This window comes from Zosterops lateralis (genome assembly GCF_965231275.1).
Source record: "Zosterops lateralis genome assembly, chromosome: 1".
Taxonomy (NCBI): Eukaryota; Metazoa; Chordata; class Aves; order Passeriformes; family Zosteropidae; genus Zosterops; species Zosterops lateralis.
The window spans coordinates 128366236-128392997 of record NC_139762.1 but is presented as its reverse complement, the minus strand read 5'-3'; the positions used below and the strand labels follow the sequence as shown (position 1 = coordinate 128392997).

The 26762-nt window shown below is 36.1% G+C and overlaps 1 protein-coding gene across 1 annotated transcript in view; it reads left to right on the top strand.

Annotated features, from left to right (window-relative positions):
- The window catches only part of SPAG1 (sperm associated antigen 1), a 38216-nt gene that overhangs the window by 2612 nt on the left and 8842 nt on the right, over positions 1-26762 (top strand). The window contains exons 3-14 of the mRNA XM_083881067.1: positions 404-563; positions 893-1018; positions 5673-5740; positions 7595-7713; positions 8189-8294; positions 10552-10682; positions 11307-11413; positions 13797-13959; positions 17896-18321; positions 18708-18807; positions 20593-20745; positions 24902-25074. Of these exons, the coding sequence (XP_083737193.1) occupies positions 404-563; positions 893-1018; positions 5673-5740; positions 7595-7713; positions 8189-8294; positions 10552-10682; positions 11307-11413; positions 13797-13959; positions 17896-18321; positions 18708-18807; positions 20593-20745; positions 24902-25074 (1832 nt within the window). The remainder of the gene's footprint in view (positions 1-403; positions 564-892; positions 1019-5672; positions 5741-7594; positions 7714-8188; positions 8295-10551; positions 10683-11306; positions 11414-13796; positions 13960-17895; positions 18322-18707; positions 18808-20592; positions 20746-24901; positions 25075-26762) is intronic.

The window sequence follows — 26762 nt, the reverse complement described above, 5'->3', positions numbered from 1 at the left end:
ACTAGAAATCCAAGTCCTTTTTTAACCATCCAGAAGGTTTGAGTAACTCATTGCTAGTTTTTTTTTGAAATGCTGCCACTCTGTTTTGGTTCTCTCATGATCCATGTTGCCTGACTAGCAATTTCAGATGCCACACCTGTTTAACTTTTGCTGTAAATGACACAAGTTTCTTTTTTATGAGCCCCATGGTGATAATTTTGAACAGTATATGTGGGCATTGGAAAATGGTCGAAGGTTAACTGGAATTTTCTAATAAAAATGTTATTAGATGATAGTAAAATTGGGTTGTATCAGGAAAACAGTCCTCTGCAGTCACTGTACTGACCACACATGGAGGGAAACATGGACAATGTGGTGCAGTTTATTTCCTCTTTGTTAACATTGATATCTTTGCATTTTAAAGGTCTGGTGAGGAGGGGTGTTACCCTGCGCTCACGTTGGCTTGTGAAAAGCGAATTGAGTGTTTGGATCCAAGGAGCAGAGCTCTGAGAAAAGATAAACCTGCAGCCACAGCTGCTGATTTCACAGCTGAAGAATGGGAAGCAATTAATAGTGAACTGACGGTACAGGACCTAATTTATAATGGTACATAATATAGTCATTGTGATGTATCAATATTCTTCTTATGCCTAAGTAGAATGTAATTATCTGATTAAAAGAGGAAAGAATCAAAGAATTATGTTTTAAAATTTATTTTCTTGTTTAATGTCACTGAACCTTAACTGTCCATTTTAACGCTACAGTTTGTTTGGTTTTTTTGGTAGATCACTTTTTATTGAAAAAAACACTATTGCTCTTTGTCTTAATTGCTTTTCCCCATTAAGAACAGTGCTTTTTAAGGATAATTTTTCTACTGCCTTAAGGTAAAAATATATTATTTATTTATTTTCAGAGCTGGGTGACAGAAATGAATGAAGATGATAAAAAATCACAGCTCCTGAGAACAGACACACTGAATAAAGGACAGGATAACTTGCCTCCCATTCGTTGTTCCAGCAGCTGCCTTCTCACTAATCAGGTATCTCCAGTTTTTTGTGTTAATTATAAGTGTTAATTATAGGTTTTTCTAAAACCAGGAGATTTTGTATGTATGAGCTTCTAATCATTGTGCCTTTTTTACGAAATTTATTTTGTTAACCAGAAAATAGAAACCTTTAAGCTCCCTTGCAAGAGGCTAATACTTAAACAAAAAATGCTTTCTTAGTACTAGCATGTGTATTGTAATATTTTAACTCTGATCAAGAATTCACTGCCAAAGCAGATCTCCTTAAACACCCTTTTGTTGTTCTTTGATTCATATTTCAAAGTACTGTTTAAGCATGTGAATTAAGCTCCTTCTGGATGAAATTATGCCAGGAGATTTTCTCCAGCTGCCACCAGGCTTTTGTTCCATGGGGCCAGTCAGAAGCCAGTCCAAAACAAACACCCTGGAACTCATACAGGTGTGAGTGTTAGAGCCTCTGTAGCAATTGTTTCACTCTATAGCCACTCCTATATTGGGTAGTGCTGGTGTATATGTAGCCTTTGATTGTGCTTATTTTATACATTGTGTTGGTATTCCCACTGCAGTCATACAACATACTTCTTAATTTAGACCTTAAGCAGACTTAAAACATCTTCATGACTGCAAAACAAATATTTACATTTTTGCCCAGGTATTAGTTTCCTTACATTTTGGTGGGTGTGGTGTTTTGGTGTTTTTTTGTTGTTGTTGTGGTGGTGTTTTTTTTTTTTTTTTGTTTTTTTTTTTTTTTTTTTTTTTTTTTTTTTTTTCATTTATTTGTCTATGTGAAATCAGTTTTTTTCTGGCCAGCTTTTCTTGCTAATACCAAATACTGAAGGGATTGAGAGACAAGTAGGTGTGGATGGGATTTTTCTGAATTGTCAGGTATTGTCATGGATCAGTTCAGTCTGATTCTCAAAATTTTCTTTGAAATTCTGGGACACTGCTATTGGAAATTCATTAAGCATTGTTCTTTTTGGAGGTTTATGAGTCAGAAATGTTATGAAGGGGTCCTTACAGGTCATGTGATCTTTCTTACTAATTCCTATTTTTCTTGAATAATTTTGTATTAGTAAAGCTTGATTGGTCTTCTTGTGTTGTCAGAAACTACTTCTTAATGTCAGCTGGTATTGTCAGATGTTGGACCAAGACATTTAAGATAGCTAGGCAGTCTGTGTTATGTGGTATGCAAAGAGGCTGGGGATTTCAGTGAATATTTTATAAGTGGTTAGTACTGAGACTAAAGTGTGCTTTTGTTTGGTTTGGTTTATGGTTTTTGGGGGTTTTTTAGTTAATGTGTACTCTTCCATATTTTGCAATGTATGTTCCTCTTGACTGTCCTATTTTGCTGAGATGGATTGTGCCACTATAGCTTTATCCTTGATTCATGTCCTGTATAACTGCTAGAACAGAAAATGGTTTAATTCCATGTGAACTCAGTAAACCCAGTTTAGAATGTAAGCATGAAATGATGGAAAGCGTCTTGAAATCTAGGATACTCCATGTTACTAAAGAGGATGTGTTCTCCATCAAAGACAAAAATATTCACCTTTTTTTTTTTCTTCTCCTTTAAAACATGCAGCAGTCTTCAGACCAAACTTTCTTCTTCAGCTTTTGTTCTTGCTACAAGGTTTTAGTGTTAGCCTTATTATCCAGGAAACCTAGATATAGCTTTATGCTTTATTTGTGGTATGTGATTTCCATTCCTTTTGTCTAAGCAGACGGCCTCTGAAGGAATTCTAACCTGTTCTGGAAGAGAGAAGGGAAGCCTGAAACATCTCATGCAGCAGTACAGTTATATCACTGCTAGATCCCTACTGAATAAAAAGAAGCACTTTGTATAGCATTCATTAAGTTTATACCTGTAACATGAAATCTCAAAATAATTGAATAATACACATAATCAGCTTTTCTTTTTTTCTTTCTTTCTTTTTGGTAAAGACATGTGTCATCTTACAGTTTTAAAACATGTTTGGCTAATCAGTTGGGACTATATTTTTCAGACTGGCATACTGTAATTTTGTAATTGTGATAAATTTATCCTCTCTGCTAGAAAGAAATGCACAAAGCCTTCCATAATTTTATGTCATTACTTGGTTGGAGACTGTTCATCTGATCTGATGCATAAAAAGTTCAGCATTTTCAATGAATCCAGTTTTGGAAATCATTATTGACCCTAAACCAGTGGATTGCATTAATGGGTACAAATTTGGTAAATGAAAGCATTTTGCTTTTTCTGTAATCAGATTTTATTGCTGATACTATATGTAGGTGTGATTTCAATTCACTACTGATAGTTTATAACTCTATATAGTGTTTTCTTTTTATTGGTGTGAATCCATGTGAGGGGTTTTCAAAAAATGGACTGAAAAAGAGTAAAGTTTATGCAATATCCCCCTCTATAACACCATGTGGAAGTTTGTCTTATATTCCTGTTTTCCTCTCATGCTGCCCAGAACTGTCTTAACTGTTCACACTGCATAATTATTATTTTTGCTGCCTCATTTTGTCCAGGAGAGAACTAAAGCATGTGTTTAAAGACATTCATATTCAAAAGACTGTATTGATGGGATTTCAGCTTAGGCTGCTTTGCCAAACATGATTTTCTAACACTGTTCCAGAAAGATTTGCATCCTCAGATCCCTCCTCATGCTACAGCCTAGGGCATGCAAAAGACATACAAGTTCTATGTTATAAAAATCCACTGTGATAGGATCTTAGAGCCTTCGTGTTGCTTTGGATATTCTGAATTAACTAACACTGGTTAGCTGCCATGGAACAGTCATGTTTTAGGCCAGCACACAGGGCCCACAGGAAAACCAAGGCCAAGTTGTGTCAGCTGTACTGAAGCCAATTGGTGTGTTCATCTTTGGTCCAGAAAATGTTCAGTGGGCTGCAAACCCCGTGGGATTCAGGCATTATGAATTATGGCAGGAAACAGGAAAAGCACAGAGATTTTTTTTTTTTTTAGTTCCGTGGCATGCAAGTGTACATTTTTCATCAAAGCCTCTTGAATGAGATCCTCTAAAATATTACTGATGGAGAAATTCCTGACTCTGTTGGAACTACAGCTTGGTTACAATTATTTCAAAGATATGAGACTTAGAATTTTTCAAATTTTGGATTTTTGAGTTAATGTTTCTTCCTCACTCCTAAAATGCACATACTGTAGTTCTCTCCCTAAGCTGGACTTGCATTAGTGTAAGTGTCTTATGAGGTTTCTTCTGAGAGTTGCAGTATTTTTGCTTATTTAAATTAAGAACTTCTGTTGAAAAAAAAAAATAGTGATTGATAGTCATTAAATTAGTACATTTGTAATATACTCCAGGATGGATATATAATGATAACTCAGGGAGGCATATTTAGGAATTCTCTCCTCTAAACATATGCTGGTCACTAAACATATTTGTCATTTTGTATCCCTTCCTGAAAGACATAACATTAAGACAAGACATTAACAGTAATTCTGGAGTTATATACTACAAAAGTTTGTGTAACCTAACATTATAGATAGTCAGAAGTGTTTACAGGAAGGGTCACATTTGCATTATGTAAATTGAGGTGTTTACATCCAGCTGCAGAAGTATGCCCTTGTTACAGTGTCACTGGTAAAGCAAGTTTAGGAAGCTTCTGGTTATTTCTTTGGTCCAGTTTATCTCATGCTGAATTGAACTGGTGCAGATATTTGGGAATTGTACTGTGATCTCTGTCAGATTGTTTGTCTGAACACAGAAAATTGTAAATATGCAATTCTACAAAGAATTGCACTGGTCTAACTCAGTGAACGCAAGGTAAGAGGAGGACTGGATGGCCAGGATAGGGTAGATGGGAATATTTTGAACTGGCTGTTCCACTGTGAAATACCTGTTTGGAACCACACCTTGCTATTAAGGATTTTGAAGTCAACAGGCAGGGATGGGCATAGAAGAAGTATAGTCTCATGACAGAGGTAGAAGAGATGCCAGAGGTGACAGCTAGTGAAATAGAGTCCATTAGTGTAGGAGATGGGTTGAGATACAAGACAGTCAAATCTGATTGTCAGAACTGATTCTTGCAGGAAGGTGCTCAAGATAAATTTTAGGTAAGGCAAGCTTCAATGATAGAGCTTGTCTAAAATCTAAAATGAATGTAAATAATCTTGGAATTGGCTTTAGTGAAGTGATAAATAGTGAAAAGAAGTCCAGACACTACTTCGAAATTTGCAAATTTGTTGTGAGTGTTCCAGGGTCTACCAAAATCTGTGTGTTAAATTTTCTTGGGAAAGAGAAGTCTAAAACCAGGTTGCTGATTGAATCTCAGTGTCAAACACCTTATCACAAGGCTGGGTTTTCTGAAGACCGAGTTCTCCCTTGCTATGTTGAAAGGATGATTGGGAAGATGGCATCACAAGATACTAATTAGGAAGTTTCACTCAGTGCCTCTGTGATGTAACAGGACAGCAGACAAAAATTGTGAGACTCAGAAGCTCCTCAAATTGCAGTGATACATGAAATGGGTCAAGATTTTGTTTAAACCAAGATGAGTTACATTTTCAAGACTGAGCTGAGATTAGTCATGAGTAGTGTTGGTTACTAGGAAAAGATATACTGCAGAAACAAAACCAAAAAAACCACTGTGAATTCCACTGCAACAAATTGTCTTACAAGATGGCTGTTTGTTTCTCTTTTAGAACAAAAAATTACAAAACAAACAAAGAAGCAAGAAAAACATACCACGGGATTACAGTGAATGGGACAAGTATGTTAAATACCTTATATTTCAGTTTTTAATAAATCTTATTTATTTAACTAAGGAACACAGTTGATGTATTTTGCAGAAACATAGTAGTAAGGTCAGCAATTTAGGGAACTGTAACACTGGTGAAACTTCAGTTTTCCATAATAAATATTCTGTTAAAATGCAAATAACACATTGTGTTTCTAACAGCTGAGAACAACTTAGTCTATACTTTTGTACAAGCTGTGTGAAATAAAGTAAATAAGCAGAAAAATAAATAAAATTGATTACTTGATTGTTGAGATTTTTTGAAAGCAGCTCTAGGGTTTTTAACATGGACTTAAAAACATAGACTTCTTTATATCTAAAGCCACAGTTCTACATTGAAAACAAAACTGATGAATACTTACTCGTGCACTGACCGCCACTAACCTCAAAGAATGAGCTTCAGGCAGGTGCATCAGTTTACTCAGATGCAATTACACTTAATAGAGGCTTAGAGAGTAACTATTTTAGAATGGATGGAGCTCTGCTACAAAGACACTCTGCATCCTGTAACGGTGGCACATCACCCTCCTGAGTTACGTGACAGATAGATGCCCAAATTGTTGAAAACAGAAAGCAAAAAGTACATACTTGTGTTGTACATAGTAGAAGTTTTTCTGTAGTTCCTGAAATCTGGAATATAATGCTGTAGAATCAGAGTGAGGAGGCACAAGTTTCCACTGCAGTAGATGTGGATATTGTGGGGTGTGGGTAATGAAACTATACCCTAAAGCCCCTGCAAAAACCCTGTTCTGCATAAGTTTTGCCTATCAGTTATTTTCATGCGTGTATCTTTCAGAAATTGGTGCCTTCCCGCTTGAACTTGGACAAAGAAAATAGGTTATAAAAATAATTTCTGCAGCAATTTATTCTTTCATTCATATATTCTTTACTCTTGCTACTGTATCTTTCCAAAGTAACTGTACAGATTTTGTTTACACATTTATGTATACAATCTTTAGGTGCTTTAGCATGCTGATAATAGTACAGGTTGTGAATTTTTCCATGGAGTGTATTTATTTTGGATTATAAGTACACTGAAACAGAGTTGTTTGAAAGATATCTTCCAATTTAAAGCATATCATGGTTTTAAAATGTTTTGAGGATAATTTCAAAACTTTCAAATAATTATTTAGGCAATTTCTAAACAAAATGTTTCACTTCTTATTTTAAAAACATTTATGTGGTTCATTTATAATAAATAGGTAAAAGTAAGCTAGCAAAGTATCATATTCAAAATGGAGAACACTTAGCCTTATTTGAAAAGGTTTTGAGTTGAATAAATTTTCAAAATAGTGTCTTGATTTCAAAAAGAAATTATTCATATTGTCAAGATTATTGTGAAAAGGCTATTTTTCATTCCACCCTACAGAGAAAAGCAGTAAGAGTAATGTTTCTGTATAGTGTAGGAATTGACTACTACTATATTCATTTTACAGTACTACAGCAATAGTTGTTTGATATACATTCCTTAATATTGTTTTCAAAAGCTCCTTCAGAGTAGCTTTCAGAGTGTCTGAGACTCCTTATCTCAAGTTTACTGTATAAATTGCTTTGAAGCTGTTTCTTCGTTATTTTGGCAAAGGTAAATAAGGATTTTTGATGGGGCTGTGATAGAGCCTCATGATACTGTTTCTTAAATTTTACGTGTTTTTTGGGGGGAAGATGGTGAGGAGGGAGGTGAGGCAGAGATTTTTCTTGATCATGGATAATTGAACACAGCCTATATCTTTTTTCCTCTGGTTTATAATGAAAATACAGTATGCCTTTCTATCAGCTGAAGAGTCTTGCTATACAACACTATTGAATTTGTCATTTTATTAATTAAAGGTTTGATGTGGAAAAGGAATGTTCTAAAATTGATGAAGACTGTGAAGAAAGTAACTCAAAAGCAAGGTTCTGTAGTAGGCCAAGTCTACCTATAATTGAAAAGAAAATTGACACAACCGGTAATGTCTTAGAAACATAATTTTTCTTTAGTTCTAATACTGTGTTGTAGAGTATCAATACTAATTAAGGAAGTGTATCATAGAGTTAAAGGGCCTTTATTTTTCATTCTCTAGAGATGCTAAAAGTTGTTAGATCGTCAAGTGAGCTTCAAGCCGTGTTTGAAAAAAATCTAGGCTTGCTTAACAAATAGTAAGAATGTTTATGTTTAGTTGAGAGCACTTGGTAAAGAAGTAAAACATACATCTGGTATTATAAATGAATGGTAGAGGTTAGCCAACTGCTTCTTTCTTTCATGCTGAATTTTATGCCCACAAGAAGAATTTAGTGTTTTATTACAGAAAATAAAATACAAATTGATCTTTTAGTAAGCCATGTGCTTTTAAAAAATGCAGACTATGAGATTCATTGTATTTTATCTGACTGTTTTGGTTACATCTGTGCTAGTTGTTATTGCATAAAAATATTTTTTGCTAGGAATGACAAAGAGAGAGAAAATTTTTATTGCTACTCGTGAAAAGGAAAAGGGCAATGAAGCCTTTGCCACTGGTGATTATGCAGAAGCAGTGACATACTATACTCGGTGAGTAAATGTTGTTTTGTTTTTTTATTTTAATGACTCTTACTTGTGAATGCTGTTTTTAGACCAATGTAATTGAAACAACTTCTTATTGAAGCAACTAGTGACAATAAGATTATTTTCAAAAGGGCAGAAAGATTTGACAGAAGAGTATTTAAAGCACTGATCCATCCTGATACTAATTTTTATCAGAAGAGAAGAGGCTAGAGAGTGATGGAATGCAGTCTGCAGGTGTCACAAACTTCCTCAGATTTTTTAAACCACTGAGATTCAAGGGCATGTTTACAAAAATAAAAAGATAATCAGAGTGTCAAGAAACAAAATAATTACAAATGTAATTTGACTCTGTGCTTTGAAATGGTAAGGACTTAAAAAACTGCAGAAATCAGAAGTGTCAAAGTTGTCATTTAGAAATTTAGAGTACATGGGTATTAATTACCAATATAAATGGAGGGTAATGATATGACACTACTGTAAGATGAAATGTGAAGATAAATAATGAGTTATGATATTATAGTGGGATAACCTTGAAAAAAACTGTGAGAATGTATATGTGGTTAGTGCAGATAAGTATGGAGAAAATAATGAACAGAAATAGTGTGGAACAGCAATAAAATAAGCTCTATGTTAATAAAGTAAGATTTGTGTTTAGGAAGTGTCATTCATATTGGCACTGAAGGAGGCAGGGTTTTGTAGACCAGTTTATGAAAATTTATTTGGAGGTTGCTGATATAGATAAGTGTATATATATGTGTCTGTGTGCACACACTTGTAATGATATTCATACAGCACAAGCTGCTTAACTGAGGCATTTGGTGTGTGATGGGGTTTTTTTTGGTTTTTTTGATTGCTCTTGACTTGCAGCCTTAAGATCTTTCTTGTTTTGTTTGGGTGTTTTACATAAACATTTAAAAAGCCTATATCTGTATTTCATATACAATAAATAAAATACAAATATATAATATAAAAATAAGTAAAACATCTGCTTTTGGAACATAAATAAGGCACTAATTACTAAGAATAGGCAGAATCCTTTCTAATGGAGAGTTTTTCCATTTTTGACCCCAATGGGGCATTGTATGCCTTCTGAAATGTGTGATACCATGCTGTTCTAACTGGTCACTTTTCTAATCCTATCTGAAATCTATTTTCTCAGAGTTGCAAATATTTAAGTAAAATATTTTGGAGTGAATTGTTAATAACCTCAAAGGGTCATCTATGGCTAGAATGGAAAATGTAGAATCTGACCTCTTGTTCTTACCCATTGGCTTTTGTGACTGGCTTGTCAGTCTCTTGCCTGTTCCTCGTGTGAAGACAAACCTTCACACACTGAATCATTGCTTAGACTAGAATGCATCTCCTCTTCTTCCTCACCCTCCTACCCTTTCTAAAGAGCATGCAAAGATTATCCCACCATATATATTATCCCACTGGGATCATAGCTACATAGAGCTTTTATTCTTTTTGTTGTTGTTGTTGTTTCCCATGCATGTTCATTTGTGGACAAACATTTGAGATCGTTCTTCAACCATTTTTTTTTTCCACAAAGGAAGTGTGAATTGTGCTGTCCCCCTGGAACTTCCATTGCTATTCTTTCCAGTGAACACAGTTTAGGGTCTTCCTTGCAACATTAACAAGGTTGTTGGCCAAGATTTCCTTACACCATTTTGTTATGTGCATCCTAGCTATCCTTATTCCTCAGAGATGATTCCTGTTGTTACAGAAGCTAAAGCCCTACCTACAATACCAGCCCTGCAGCCAGACATTGACCTGGACAATTCATCCACTGTTACCTGAGTCTTTCCATTTTCCAAGCAAGGTCAAGGAGAATCCCATATGTTCTCCCCCATCACCATGCTTTTTCATCATAATCTCCAGAGCTTCTCTTCATCTCTCAAAGGTTAGAAGAAGATGAAGAGACTTACTCTTCATCTCTCAAAGGTTCCATTTGGCAATTTTGTTGGAGTCCACATGGCTGGCAGGAGGAGGTAGTAGTCTGAGTGACAGACGAGCCACAGCATCTCCTCTGCAATGTCACTGGTCTAAGTCCTGGCAAGCAAGAGGCCCCTGAAGACAGTAAACCTAGTTGGTGGATGGTTGCCTGTGGTCTCACAGGAGGGAGTCTCTAACCACTACTGTGGGTAGAGTAACAGTGTTAATATTGCTGTAGTACTGCTTTCAGCTTCAAGTAGTGAGGTGTTTTTAGGTTCAGGTTTTCTAACAATGAACTCTAACATGATCAATATTCCCTTTTTTTTAGGAGTATATCAGTAATACCAACCGCAGCTGTGTATAATAACAAAGCTCAAGCAGAAATCAAACTTCAGGACTGGGACAGTGCTTTGCAGGATTGTGAGAAGGTACTAGATATGGAACCTGGCAACATAAAAGGTGAACTAAAAAATAAAATTTGAATGTATTATTTTACCTCTAGCAAATAAAATGGTATATGTTGTTAGTTGGCTTAACTGAGGTTTAGATCAGGTCTAAGGACAAAGAAGGAAACAACATAACTCCCAAAAGCAGTTTTAATGGTTCTTTGGGGGTTCGTGAAGTTTTGTGCAGTTCATCCTGTTGATCTGTAATGAGAATTCTTACATGGAAGCATGTTTTTCATATGATAACTATAAGCCCTCTTGTATTTGTGCAGCGTTTCAATAATACCCACACTGAATTATAAATTAATTTAAAAGTGACATGAAAACAACCAAAGTTGTTGGTTTATTTCTTTCTGAAGTCAAGGACTTGAATGTAGCTAACTGTATTTGCATGGGTGGAGGGGGAAAATTTGAAAACTATAAAAAGGTGCTTCACAATTCGTGATTGCTGCCTCAAAAGATATCATGTGAAATTGCATCATTAAAAATCATTGAGAAAACAGTTGTTACTAATATAGAAGTAAGTGCAGAATTTTAAAAACTGCATGACTGCACTTAAATATGTCTAGAAAAAAAAGTGTATTTTTATTCGCTTTATAATTTAAATACATAAATAATACACTTGGTTCTTTTGTAGCTTTGATGCGTCGTGCCACTGTACACAGTCATCTGCAGAATTACCAGACAGCTATAGAGGATCTGAATAAAGTGTTGTCTGTTGAACCGGAAAACTCTATGGCTAAGGTAAAGATCAGTGAGTTGAATATGGCTAGAAAGAGTGAGTACAGTTCATGTTGTTTGATGTAATATGAGTTTTGAGGACACACTCAATCTGCTATGCTGTTGATCAGCTTCCCGAGACCACGTGTGTTGGAAATTAGGTACTTGAATGTGGCCAGATCTTTTGTTCAGGAATTGATTGTGAGGAAAAGTCTTCTCTATTAATGTAATTTAGGCGCCTAAAACATTTTATGCTGAACATGCTTGCAGTATTAGTGTCCTGCTGATCAAAGCTATTTGGAAATGTCTCTTGAAAAGATCTATTGAGATAAGTGCGTTTGAGTTTGAATACGTAATGAGAAGAAAAATTCAACAGAGATGCCAAGCTTTTGTTGTTATAGTGGTAAAGTTAACCCAAAAGGAGAAGAGCTGGATTCTGTCCTTGCTTCAGTGTGGTGTTATAAATCCTCATTTCTCATCTCCAGGGTAGAATGAAAAACCTTTCATACCTTCCAATAAATCTGGATTCTTCATAACTAATTTTGGATCAAAGAAAGCCAGATGCTTCCTTTGAAAATCAAGGTCAGGATGTGGTCCTTGTATTACTATTACTTTGGCTGTTTAGGAGAGGATTGGTTTGTGTCCTTTCATTGGTATGCTCGGGATATTTTGCAGGTTAGAACAAGTCCTTGCATTTGGACTCTGTGTGTCCTGAGAATCTTCAGTACTGGGCTCTTTAGATAGTAAACTGCTCATTGTATGTTATTTATGAGTCCATCATACTACTGCCCTCCCAGTGTTCATACATCGACATCTCGATGCTGTGCTGTCCCACTTTCTGACTTTTGTCCAGCTCTTGTTGGTGGTGTGTTATAAGCTGCTAGCAGCTTGCTCATTGCTGCTTCTTTCCATGGAGTTATTTATTGCTTGAACCAGACAAATGGTACAAGCCTATTGTGTCAAATTCACCACATACAGCATTTATCCCTTTTAGGGTGTTCCTGGAGCTAAGGTCCTGTCCAGAATAGCTCCTGAGTTTCATACCAACCAAGGAATTACATGTCTCTAGATTTGAGGTCTAAAAGGCATCTTGGTCTTTTTCTTTTCTGTTTATAAGTCTGAATAACTAAATAGCTTGTGAGTCTGTGATGACAAACTCTGCAACAGTCTCTATGAGAAGATGTATCAAATAGGCTGTGCTGAGACTTCTTATAATACCAGACATAGATAGTTACTCATTTTTATTACTCTCTTCCATTACTTCCTTTCCTGAACAGTGCTTTTGTAGCTGAAGATGTCTGTACTTTGTCCTTATCCATGCCAGCTATTATGCCTTGGCTGGCACATCTAGAAATGACAAGTACTTGGCAGGGCATTTTTTCAAGCTTCTTCTTGCTTGGAGGATCCTCAAAACCCTCTTAACCTAAATATGAATGTATGGAACACATGCAAAGTGCATCTTTATATCCAGAATCACAAAAATGAATTGGTTGTCAGTAACTAGAATTCTTCAAGGTAGTTTGTCCATGTGAATCTTTGCTTGATCCTGTTCTTATCTTTTTCTTGAGACAGGAAGTACTGAGATGGCACTTTCTTGCACAGCATTGAATTACATTCAGAACACCACATAATGCTGGGTGTGTCTTACTCTGCTCTGACAGTGTAAAGTGATTCAGTGGTTCATGGGTTACAGTGATAGTGCTGGCTTAACAGTTGGACTTGATCTTAAAGGTCTCTTTCAACCTTGATGGTTCCAAGTGCAGTTAAAGGGGATTTTTTGAGTAATGCAAAAATGTTGTGGAATGAGAAGCTGTTTGATCATCTGACTGCAGTTCATATAAGAGGAGCAAACCTTACCATTATTCAACAGTGTCCTTCTGCTACACTGTTAAGAGACTGTTGTTGTTCTAGTTCTCTCAGTTACATTTCTCCGTCAGATGTCCATCTGATATCAGATTATCCATAGTATAAATTTTGATTGTGATTTTAGGCTTTTTTGGAGATTCTCTAGAGAACCTGTTTTCCACATCTCTTCTTAGTAGATCATGCCAGATATCGCAATCATAATTCTACTTTTTTTCCTTTGAATATAGGGGTTTTTTGATAAGCAAGGCATTCAAGAAAAATATTTATTTATTTATGTGATATCTTCCCACAAAGGTGTCAAGATATCTTGTATCTATCTCTTGTGAGAGAGACAGAAATTGGCTATTAATCTTGGTTTGATGCTGACTCCTAGAAAAATCCACAATAATTTACCGTCTTTTTTATATTGGCAACATTCATCTTGATAATTGTTTGGGATTTCACATGGATTATTTAACAGAATGTATTTGCTGTACATAAATTGTAGTTTATATTCATAATAAAAAGGACTTCTATTGCTGGGTTTTTTTCTCTATTGTAGAAAAGTCTGCTAGAGATTGAAGAGAAACTAAAAGATTTAAAGCCTGTATCTAAGCCTCAAGGCAAAGGAAAAAAAATACTTATTCAAGAGATAGAGGATTCAGAAAATGGTGAAGGAAGAGGGGAAAATACAGAAGAACATGAAAGACGTGGCAGAGACAAAGGTAATGTCTTATCATTTCCTGTTTTATTTTAACCAAAGGAAAAAATCATTGTCTTTGAGATTGTAATGCTTATTCACACAATCCATCCATATTTTCTTGCAAAGAATTTTGCCTATTTGAAGACTAAACTTACATTGACTACTTAAAGTAGATACAAGTGTGAAATCTAGAACCCACTTTTATTACACATCTTTGTAATTCTTTCTAGAATGGGCCTAACAGAGACAAATGGAAAATGTTGCTATAAATCACCTACTGCAATTTTACACATGTCCTTTGATGTGGACCCAGTTAAAAATTTCTTCTGGGGAAGAGAGCATTTTGTGTTCCTGAGATCTTTCTCTCACACAGCTTTCCTGCCTTCCCACCAACACAATTTTTCTCCTGCATTTTTCTTCCCATGCTTGCATCAAAGGGTGTAAAAACTATCAAGTATAATTTGTCAACATCTGTAATTGTTGTTGTTGCTTGTTTTGGAAACTATAATTCTTTTTTGGTTTTTTTGTTATTGTAAGAGCTCATCCCTGTGCTCTGGAAGTTTATATTAGAGGTAAACAACATGTAGTTCTTGTACAGGATGTAGTTTACAAGCAGTTGAAATGTATCTCCCATTCCTGGATTAGTGTGTGATTAACTGCAAGACTCTTGGGATGAAGCCACTGCCATAATCAGAATCCATGGCTTGCAGGAGGAGGTGAGGCAGCAGAGGCTAGGAAGGTTTGCATTATTGACAGGTTGCTTTTAGATTCAGCTGCATGGCTGGCCTCCAGCCTGCAACAGAATAACATCCCTAGGCTGATTTCACCCTTCTCCTTTCTGTTAGTTATGTTGGTTCTTTAAGGTATTGTGGCATGACAGCTGTGACTTTTATGCTTTCTCTGTTTTATCTTGAAACTAGATCAGTCCATGGGTTTTGCAGCTTAATCATGACTGTACATGTGTGATATAATAATGTTTTATTGGCACATGGGATTAGGGAAAACACATTTTTGTTGGTAGTCTACCAAATCTCACATCAACACATCAGTTGGTGTCTACCAAATCTCCTGAGCTAAAACCTTGGAAGAAAGGATGCATCATATCCTTAGCCTTAAATGTCTGTTAATTTGGGGTTGTTTTCTATTGTGAGCATTCAAATGACTGTGTGCCTTCTAGCTCCATAGGAAGACTTCCATTCTGTTGATGAAAGGTTAGGCTTTTAAACATAGGGAAGGTTGTCAACTGATTCCAATGGCATGTGTGTTCCTGTGATATACATAAATATTTCAGAGATTTAAGTGGCAGGCATTTTCACAGATCACTCTGTATTTTCTTGTACAATTGGAAACAAATATGAATTCAGTTCAGGTAATGAATAAAAATGTTCTGTGAACCTAACAGCAGTAAGTAGATTAAAATCTAGTCCTGTAATCACAGGCAGTCCAGTAGTCCATGTAGTCACATTTATTTCACATTCTAGTTGGTAAGCCTAATGCAATCCTACTAAACTTACAATTTAGAGATTGGAAAAAAAATCAAAATATTTTTTTGTTTTCTTTAGGGCTGAAGAGTTGATTCCTGAACTTTGAACAAAACAGTCTAAATAGAGTGTAGTCACTTTTCATCTTCTGTTTAACTGAAAGCAAAAGTATATCGAGCCCTTTCTGTGCAATAGGAATGGAAAATTGCTTGCAGCCTAGAGACTATAAGAACCAGTATGTAGGCACTGCAAAACCTAAAAATCATGTATGTGCTTGATGAAGCACCTGGTATTTTGACATTTTTCTAGAAGTTATAACCTCAAGTGATAAATACAGTTTAAAGATAAATTGATGCATTTTAAATAGCCCCTTTTAATTAAGACAAATTTATTGAGCTGTGTGATAATTACAATATTAAATACTATATATTATATTATTATATATTATATAACATTAACCACTCCCCAAACTTCAAATATTCCTATTTAGATAGTCAGTGTTTTTTGGTGGTTTTTTTTTTTTTTTTTTTTTTTTTTGGTTGTTGTTTTTGTTTTGGGGGGTTTTTTTGTTTGTTTTTGTTTTTGTTGGTTTTTTTTTTTTTTTTTTTAGTTTTATGATGTCCTTCCATTTAAAGTTTGTTATTTTAGTAATACATAAATTTAAATTCTTTCTGGTGTGTATTTGTTGTTGTTCTGGTCAAAATTCTGTCCAGACTTTTCAGTACCTTTCTTCAAATTCTCCTTGGCATTTATAATGTGTCTTGAATTTTTTTTTCCTTAAGAAAAGTTCAGAAGTATTGGCATTTTTTTTTTTTTTAGCCCAGAATACTGAGATTTCATGAATGCCTTTTTCTGTAGAGACCAGTACAGGAGCATTGTTTTTGAAGACTGAAACTAAAAGCCAGTGAGAATTATATTTGAGAAGTATAGCTGTACATTTTTTTGCATGCTGTTTACTCAGACCTGAAATATTTAACCAATTAGTATTACCCAGCAGCTACACAAGGTAACTATCAGCATGCCTATTGTCAGGGGGACTCCAGACTCCAAATAATAGAAATGCTTCCTGTTTAATACAGGACTGGTTCTGTGCACTCCATCTTCAGGAAATTTCCTCCTCCTCTCAGGAATTACACATTATTCACATTAATAACATTCACATCACGTATTATGTGCCTGCCTTGCTTTTTCTTTTTCTCTGGAAGCTGGGATGCTCTTTGACAGTGTTTTGCCATGTTTTGTTAAAGCTCTCCTATCACCCTTCTCTCGTGACATTTAAAGGTTTTTTTTCTGTTTTGTTGTATGCAAAATGAAAGTATTTTAGCATGTATGTTAAGGAAGTTGTTAATATACTGGTGTCTTCATTCATCTGCCCAGCAAGCCTTTTACCACCATTCTACCTAGCAAATAGCATTTAAACCTTTTTGGTATATTTGGCACCACCAATTGGATGGGTGGGTAAATGTCTGAAATATAAATACTTTAAGTTTTACAAAAATGTCTGTGTAGGTAGATTTAGCCTATCATTGTTCCCCCTGTGGAGTATGAACTTATTATTGAACATGGTGTTTCAAAACAAGTATCTCAGCTAGGTAGGAGGCACTAGAGGATCTATTGTTTCTACAAATCTTCTGCTTTTCCATCCTGTTCAGTTTGATTTCAGTAACATTTTGTGTGTTTAAAAAGAATTTCTTTCATTTTGGACCATCTGGAGTTCATCTGTATGGAGTCAGTGTCAGACGTTTTGATAAAGTCAATTAAAAGTATAATTCCAATATGTGAAAAAATTCTGTTGGACAGACAAATACATCGGGTTGAGGGAAGAGGAAGATAGCATCTTTACAGTACCAAAAAGGCAGAGTTGTTTTGTGGTTAGTAGTATTGAGAGTTGGGCTCTGCAGAAATCCATCTTTGAATAGTGTGGTGGTAATCTGGTAGGACTCCAGCTGAACATGGAAAACAGAGATTTTGTTATCTACTACCCTTATTCTATGGTTTTTCCTAAATAAATCTGTAATAAATAACAGCGAAAGTTGAATGATCACAAGTATGCATAAAAGGGTTTTTGACATGTTTAAATGAGATCTTCTTGAGAATGTTTGATAGCTTGTGATGTAATTTTAACACGCAAGCATTTGATTCGGTCATGACGATCAAAGCGTCCGTGTTGTAACAGGCGGTAATTAACGAGTTAATTTCGAGGTGAGCCCTGTACCATTCTGGCACCTTGGGACAGGGGTTCCCTTGTGCCCAGCAAGGGGAAACGAGGCTTCGTAGGGGTCCCTTCTCGATAACAACTGCTCGTTACTTGTAAGTAGGAGTTTTCGGTATCCTCAGCAGTGTTTTCCGAGGCAGTTCGGCCCCCCTAGCGTCGGGCCATGGCGGGTGTCGCTGTGCCGCTCCCCCCTGTCGCGCAGGCCGATAGTTGGCGCCGATGATGCGGCTCTAACGCGGGTCATTAATTAACGCCCCTGCAGGCTCAGCCCCGGCCGCGGCAGCGCCAGCGCGGGCGGCAGCGGGAGAGCCCGCCATGGGCAACGCGCACAGGAAGGCGCACGGCAGGGGCGGCAAGGCGCACGGCAGGGGCGCGCACAAACACAAGGACTCCGCCGACAGCGCAGGGAAAAAAGAGAAGGAGTCGGAAAAACATTTGTCAGACCATGAAGGCGAAGTTAATGGCTATTTATGCAGCGATGAGAAGAGTGAAAGCGCCGAAGCTGAGATCTCCAAGTCGCCTAGAGAAGAGTCTCACTCACCAGAGAAGGCTGGTGGTGACAGTTCCACTTCACTTCCTCCTGCTGCAGCAAAACTAAAAAGTGAAGGAAACGAGTTGTTTAAGAGTGGACAGTTTGGAGAAGCTGTGCTCAAATACTCGGAAGCAATTGAATGTGTCACTGGTGTAGGTGAGTGTAATCATACCTTATACTTTAAATCTAGAACTGTTTAGATGATTTAAAGGAACTACGAGTGAACGAATTTACCCTGCCCCTGCATTTTTGACAGGAGTTAACATGCAGTAAATCTTTCATCATTTCAGTAGACAGCAATTCATGTGACAGAAAATACAGGATGATGAAATAATGTTTTAATTTTCTTGGCAGTAGAGCTGTTGACATTTATTTATGTTTGAATACTTACATATTCTAGGCAGCATGATAAAAGAAAGCTCTTTATTGCTTTGCAGTGTCAGCAAACTGCATCACTGCAGTGCAACTTGGAGTAAGCAAATCTTTAATTCTTAAGTGTAATTTCAGTAATACTATTTGATTTTAATTGTAACTTCTTTTAGGAGAACAAAGTCCAGACGATTTAAGTATCTTGTACTCAAACAGAGCAGCATGTTACCTCAAAGAAGGGAACTGCAGTGACTGCATTCAGGATTGTAACAGGTAAATTAAAACCTCCCATGTAGAACAACAACATTCCTGGTGATGATTAAACATTTTAACTGATACATTGCTAATGGTGTTTGACTCAGAACAGTATCAATAAAGTCTGGTTCCTTGTCTATATGACAGATACCTTTGTTATGTAAACAATTACGTGGAAACTAGGAAAGGAGCAACTTTTAACTTACTGTCTTACTGTGTAAGGGCAGAAAAGATCAGACACCTTCAATAACTTCTAAACACTGTGTCCCACTAAATTATTACTGTATTTTTGATGTTTTGGGGTTTTTTAATATTTCTATAGATTGAGTTTATAATGCTGAGGACTAAGGTGCAAAAAAGTATCTTAGAAGAATTAGAAATCACATTAATTAGTCAGTGGAGTTTTTTGTACAATAGAACTCTACTGTTAGAAAAGCCCTCCAAAACTAAAAAAAAAAAAAAAAAGTGCATGTACCTTTGTAGTGCAAAGATACAAAACATTTAACTTACTGCATATATTCTACCTGACAGAGTAAGTTCTCTGAAAAAAAAGACTCATTAGTAGTATTTTGTTAAAATAGATGCAGGATCGCGGACAGCTGGCCAAGGTGGTGTATTTAAAAGCCATTGCATTTTTCTATTCAGGAAGTTTGAAGTATGTAAGACTTTACCTGGAATCAGTAATGCAGATGTTTTACGTTTTGTATTCCTACCAATTAGAACCTTTTTAGTCTCACTACCTAATGATAGTGTCCTTAATGTCATGCATATTTCCTGGATGCACAAGAACTCATGATGCTTAGTGGTAGAAATAATACAGAGGTAGAAATAATGCAGAGATTGGGAAGCAGAAGTGCAAACACATGTAAATTAGGCAATGTCAAATAAATCTTCCACAGACAACACAATATAATAGGTGATCTACAAAGACGTTACATGATTTCAAAGTTAAAAATGATGTAGGCCTTGCAACAGGTTGCCCAGAGATGCTGAGCAGAGATTCCCTTGGAGGGTTTTCAGGCCCAGCTGTATCAAGCCCCAGGCGACTTTGTCTGACCTTGGAGCTGACCGTGTGTGTAGCAGAAAGCTGGGATATCTCAGTCTGGATTGCCTTATGACTTCATGAAATCAAATTGTCTTGACTCATCTTAATTTCGCTATTTCAAAAGTTTATCTTTTTTTAGCAAGAATCATTGGAAGAAGGTAGTCTTTGAGAAATAAAGCCTTTGTGAACTGCTTCATATTGCTGGAAAAGTGCATGGTGTTGGGAAGGAGTTCTAATTGCACAGTGTTGAGCTTGGTGTTGTCCAGGCAGACAATCAAAAATGTAAACAGACAAAAGACAGGCAAAAACCTGAAGTCTGAAGAAAGACAGATCTATATTCCTGTTCTAGTCAATGGGTTTTTTAAGCTTTTATTTAAGGAAAAAGAATTGAAAGTCAGTGTAAGCAAAAGCATCATATACTTGAAATCCTTGCAGATCTAGGCATGACTTAAGAAAAACAGCTTTTTGCTCTTAAGCAGGTGCCATTGTATTAATTGTATCACGTTGATGAGGGCAGTTTTCCAGATGGAAGATAGAGCTTGGAGTAAAGTAAGCTGTAGTAAAAGCACTAACGATTTCAAAACTGGGTGTAATTTAGGGTGTTGATATGAACCACTCAGACCTTCCTTAGTTATTTTGCTGTAAGTGCCATCTGAAGACACAGAGTTACATATAGATGTGTATATCATAAAACATTTCTATTATCCCTATTTCAGTTACTCTTTTTCAATCCTGCATTTTTGTTTTTGTTTTCCCAGAGCTCTGGAGCTTCACCCGTTTTCCCTCAAGCCTCTTCTACGCCGAGCAATGGCCAATGAGTCCATGGAGCGGTACCGGCAGGCGTACATTGATTATAAAACAGTCCTGCAGATAGACAGCAGCATCCAGGCAGCAAACAATAGTGTTAACAGGTAACTCCACACAGAAACTCTCTGATAATAGTCAAAGTAGAAAAGGACAATTCAAATTAGTTTGTTTTACATGCTCCCTCTGTGGTGTAGCCTCAGAGTTGTTGCACAGCTAGTTCATTATAGGTAGAGGATTGGCTGTTCTTCTGTTTTCCCATAATTTCAGTTTTTCTCTCCTAGCAGTGGGTCCCTTTCCTGTTTTTCAAAAATCTAATATTTTAAATATTTTAAGGTTGTTGTTTGGGTTTTTTTTTTTTAGCTAGTGCTTCTACTTTTCTCTTTCCTAACTTTTATTTTATACTGTATAAAGTAATCCTTACGGTACATGCCATTTCTCTGACATCTATTTCCCTTACATATTAACAGTCTTTCTGTTGGAGATTTATGTTAAGTGTGAATCCTTCTGTATGCTGCAGTTGTGGAAATACTGAAGTATCTTGATACAGTGGTTGGCTACAAAGCTTAAAGGTGTAAAAAATATAATTGAACATTATTTTTGAGTATTAGTACTTTCAACATGAATTCTTGCTGCCAAGAGAGATGTTTGAATTTCTCTAATTATGCTTTAGTACTATAAAGTTGAAAACAGAACAGCCATTAATCACTGAGCAGGAGCCCATATGCATGTAGCTTTTACAATGGAATCTAGTACAGTTTTTTTCTTCCTAAGGCAAGGCCGTGAGCACTTGAACTATTCATTTAAAAGTCCATAATATCTTTCTTTAAATTCTGTTTATTTCACCAGAGGAAATTGTGGCACTTTATAATCTTTTGATAACACAAAAATTGCTAGTGATTCTCTGTATCTGTGGTGATAATAGGGCACTTGGATTGGTGGAATCTCATCCTGGTACCTAGGTAATTAGTACACTTTTTAAAAATCTCCTTGGCTTATTTTATCTACAGATACTCTTTTCATATTTCTCCTTGATTTGGAACTTGCTTAGCAATAACCTTATTTCCCTTCTCCCCTTAACACTCTTCCTTTTCTCCTCTCTAGGCCTTCCTTATGTTTTTAGCCTCACTGCTCATTACTCTTTTCCTCCCTGGCAACCCATCACCTTATTTCAGCTGCTTCTTCCTTCTTCTCTTCTGCTGGTAATTCTTTTTTGCTTGCAAATTATTAGTTTCTAAACCATAGACCTCCTGCATAATTCAACCTTAACTATGTTCTTTAAAAAATACTTTATCATTTGAAACTTCAACTGAAACTGTACTAAAGCTTTCATTTTCATTTCCAAAGTAAGAGACCTTTCTAAAAAAAATAAAAAAACATTATTCTACTGCATTTTAACTTAAAGAGACTACCCCAAATGTAATTTTTTTTTTAAATACTAGGAAGATCTTAACAACCTTCTTTTATTGGAGGATTTCTTGGTTTTTAATTTTCTGTGGGAAATAGGATAGTGATGCTGTAGGATGCTTGCTAACAGGAAAAATTCAGCATCTTACTTGTGTCTGAGGGTGGCTTTGATAAACCATGTTAAAGCTTGTATCTCTGTGCTTACATAGCTAAGCAGACTTTCCAAAAACCTCAGAATTAATTGTGCATTTTTAATACTTACATAAAAACCAAGGATTTTTAATATCAAGCCTTTACCTGATCATTTTGCAATCAAAAGGAAATAATTAAGAATTTAGGTATATAATGGAAACAAGTATAAACAGTTATTTGACTGTTTATTATGTTGATTAGATGATGTTAAATTGCGTCTTTTATTGGTTCCTGAGGTGATTTTTTTAGACTGAAAGGACTGGCTCTTGTAATGCTGTGTGCCAAATAACTGGAAATTGCATTTCAAGCATGCTTTTAATTAGTGGCATTTTCTTAGCTTTGTGGACATCAATGGATTTCCTACTTTGTGTATTTTAATTTCCTCTTGAGTGTTTTTATAATTCACTTTTCTCCATTAGAAATATGGAAGCTCTGATGTGTGGGAATGTATTTGTGCATTTCCTTCTACTAAATTGAGGTTTCATTCCAGTTGTCCCAATTCCTTTAGTATCAGTGAGCAAATCGCATGAAATATCTTGGAAGCTGTTTTTACAAAGTCCCATAGGAGTACTGTACTGCAGAAAGAAATTTGTGATCCAGAACTGCAGGATTGTTGGGTCAAGTCAGGGTGTTTGTGGCAGGAAATGAGTGTATTTGTCCCAGTTTTTTCATGAGACACATGTGCTTTTTAAACTTACCATGGCACACAGATATGCATTTTTGCAAAAGATTTTGCTTACGTTATGATATTACAAGAAGTCAGTTGATCATTGGATTCTGCAGGATTCTTTCTGTGGATTTTGATGAATTAGAGTTTTTTCCTCCAACTTTTTAAGCCTATTATGATAAGTGAAAAAGTACATTAAATAGGAAGTCAGTATGACTCTGGTTTCCTGTGGAATTACTCCATTACTTTCTGTGGGAAATATCTAAAGTTAATTAATTGATGTGTTAATATGAAGTGCACTGTTTTGTTGCCTAAAAAAACAACCTGACTAAAGCTTTGGGTTCTTCAATTTATGATGGTGTGCCACATTTTTTTTCCTAGCAATTGAGTTCAGGCTATCATTAAAATCCTGAAAATTAGTAAAATTAGAGCAAAGCAGTACTTGGAAAGCCACATTGTTGGTATGTCCTCTAAGATACTCAGGAATGGTACAGGCCCCTGCCAAGGGCATGTGCAGTTAACACACATTAAAATAGTCTTTTTGATCAGTTAAAAGCAACTACATTATCATATGGAATGTGATATTCTGTGAATGAAGAAATTTACTTTCAAGTCAAAAACACGTGTTTTTTATACAGCATAGTGTAAGACGTAAACTAGCTCCTTATATAGGTCTACAAACAGACTTTTTAGTCTCTATCATTCTGTAAAATATTTTGGTAATTTGTGTTTTACATAAAGGAAATAAGAACTGGTGCTGCTTCTTGTATTAGTTTTCTGATCAGACCAGAATGGGAAAAGAATATGGTCTTGAGTGCTCTGATTCTATTGCCAAAGTACTACACTGACACTTTCTTTTTAAATAGCTGTTATTCAAATACTTAAAAAGAACAGAACTAAATAAGAAAACTCCATTGGGTAATTTATGTTCATTCTGTGTTGTTCTTCATATCTCTTTCAAGGTTCTTAATTTATTTTTTTTTTATGTCACTTTCAAGGTTCTTAATTTTTTTTTTTTTGGATGTTTGTCCATGTAGTATATATTTCATACCTGTGTTAGATGGAAGTGCACCTGATCCAAAAATTTTAATTACAAAAAAGTTTTAAATTACGAATTATATCTTGTATCAGTTGAACTTGATTCTTAAGCCCATTTTGAGATGAGGAGATGTTTATCACACTGTTACTCTCATCATAATTGTTTGGGGTTTTTTTAACACTACAAAATTTCTAATGGAACCGTGAAATCTTAAATGGCTTCGCTTACTATGTTTATTTATGTCTTTCTCCAAAAGAGAAAAAGGCAATGGGAAACTCCCACTTGAATAATTTTGGGATTGAACCACACATATGTGAAAAGAGTTGACATATACATATATATATATGTTGGTTTAAGAAAGACTAAACAGTTTTGATATGTAATGAAAATATTTTAAGTATTTTAGCTGGGGATTGATTGATACATTTCTGACTATATAACTATGAAATGCAATTTAATGCAGACTACTTTGTGACCTGCATTGCTTTTTTTAGACAGTTGTTAGGGAGGAGGTTTCATTTGACATTTGCAAATTTAAGTATCACATTTTTCCTGAGAATACTGTAATCTACACTTACTACAAATAACACCAATGAACAGCTGAGAAAAGTAACCAAAATAAATATGTGGATTTTTTTTCATATTTCTTTACTGGATGTGGTAGGCAGCATTTAGAGCTTAGTTGCAGAATCAATCATTGGCTTAAATATTTACAGATCATGCTGAAGTCAGCTTGTCTTCTAAATGCCAGCATAATACTCTAAAGTGGAAAAAGTCTGAGTCTTAAATGGAGGTGATACTGTTGACTGCTGTGATATTTTTCAAATTAGCCTTAAGGATAATCGTTCAGGTTTTTTTCTTTAAAAATTGGAACATTGCAGTAATGAATTGGTTGTAAGTTATTAAAGTGTGAGTTAAATATTTGAAAAGTCATGTTGGTGGGGCTGTTCTTTTTCAGAATAACAAAGACTTTAATAGATCAGGATGGTCCCAGTTGGAGGGAGAAGCTGCCACCAATTCCAGTTGTTCCAGTTGCTGCTCAACAACACAGGTGGGATGGAGGAAGCCTCACTTCAGAGAACAAGCCAAGTAGTACAGACATCAACAGAGAAGAAGAATTGCAGATGAATTGTATGTATAGCTAATGCAAATACACATTAAGAAAATAAACCTAATGAGAAAATGGAATACATTTTAGCAATGTCAAAGAAAGTGCTTTAGAAAATACTCATTAAGAGACCTTTGTGAAAAGCCAAAGTAAATCACTGTCATTTACGTGATGGAGTTTGTGCTTTGTGGAGCACAATTATTGTAATTTTTTTGAACCAAGTGATATAGTTTGCAGCATGTAATTTCTGAAGTTATATAAAACCAGCAGAAATGCTCATTAGCAGAATATCAGCATCACCAAAGCCCAGCTGCTGGCCCTGCTCAGGACACTCCAAGAGTCACACCATGAGCCTGAGAGCATTGTCCAAACCCTTCTTCAATTCTGTCAGCCTTGGTGCTGTGACCACTTCCCTGGGGATCTGTTCCAGTGCCCAACCACCCTCTGGGTGAAGAACCTTTTTGTGATACCCAACCTAAACCTCCCCTAGCTCTGCTTCCTTGAGTCTCCAAGAGTGGAGATCAGTGCCTGTCCCTCTGCTTCCCTTTGTGGGGATGTTGAAGACCTCAGTGAGGTCTCCCCTCAGTTTCCTCCAGCCTGAACAGACCAAGTGACCTCAGCCACTCCTCGTACATCTTCCCCTCCAGACTCTTCATGATGCTCTCTAATGGCTCAGTATCTTACATTGTGGCACCCAAAACTGCCCCCAGCACTGGAGGTGAGGCTGCCCTAGTGCAGGGCAGAGCAGGACAGTCCACTCCCTTGCCTGGCTGGCCGTGCTGTGCCTGATGCTCCCCAGGACATGAGCATCAGTGGTTTCCCTGACATCATAATACAGTTATAACACAGTTCTCCCTCAGAAAAACCACCACCCAAACAAACACCCAACTTTGGCAGAAGACATTTAGGAGACACCTTTCAAAGATGTTCTGGACTTGTCCATACATAATCACTGAGTGCTGAATTCTAGGAAACTAAGTTCCTTCCTGACTTCTTTTTCCCTTCATTGCAGTTTCCATTATTCTGCTTCAGTAAATAAGGTGAAGGAAGCTCTCTGATTCAGTTGTTACTGACATTTAAAACATTGCCTTTGCAAAAGCTTTAACTCTGTGATTCCTTATTCAGGTATTAATTGGTTTCCCTTTAAGTTTATTTCAATATAAAGGAGTATTGAAGATAATCTCCCCTCAATTAACAACAGGGGTGACTGCAGTTTGTAACTGGGCTGTTGGCCAAATACTTACCAGTGATGGGGTTATCTGTCTGTAATGCATTACTGCAATCCTGAGTGTCCTCCAAGTGCTTGGCAGCATTTTAATGCTAAAACGTCCCAGTCTATTTCAAATAGAGCAGGCTTTGGTTAGGCTTTGTTTTTAGAAATATTAAAAAAATATTGTGTAACCGTTTTCTTCACTTAAGGCTGACTCTTAAGGTTCTGGTTGCCTTCTCAGGCCTCTGCTACATCAGTGAGACCTGACAGTGGTGGCTGGTACTGAAAGGCTGCCAGCAAAAATGGTCAGTCAGTAGTTAAACCTTACTGGTGGCTGACACTTTTTTCACAAGAATTGTATGTTTTTCTTTGTGTCTTACAACTTGAGTTATAATTTAGTTGTGTGTTTCATGTAGTTTATTTTTTCCCCAAGTCCACATGTAGTTTTCTGGCATAGGAAACTGCCATGTTTTTATAAAAGAACTCAATGAGTTCAATTAT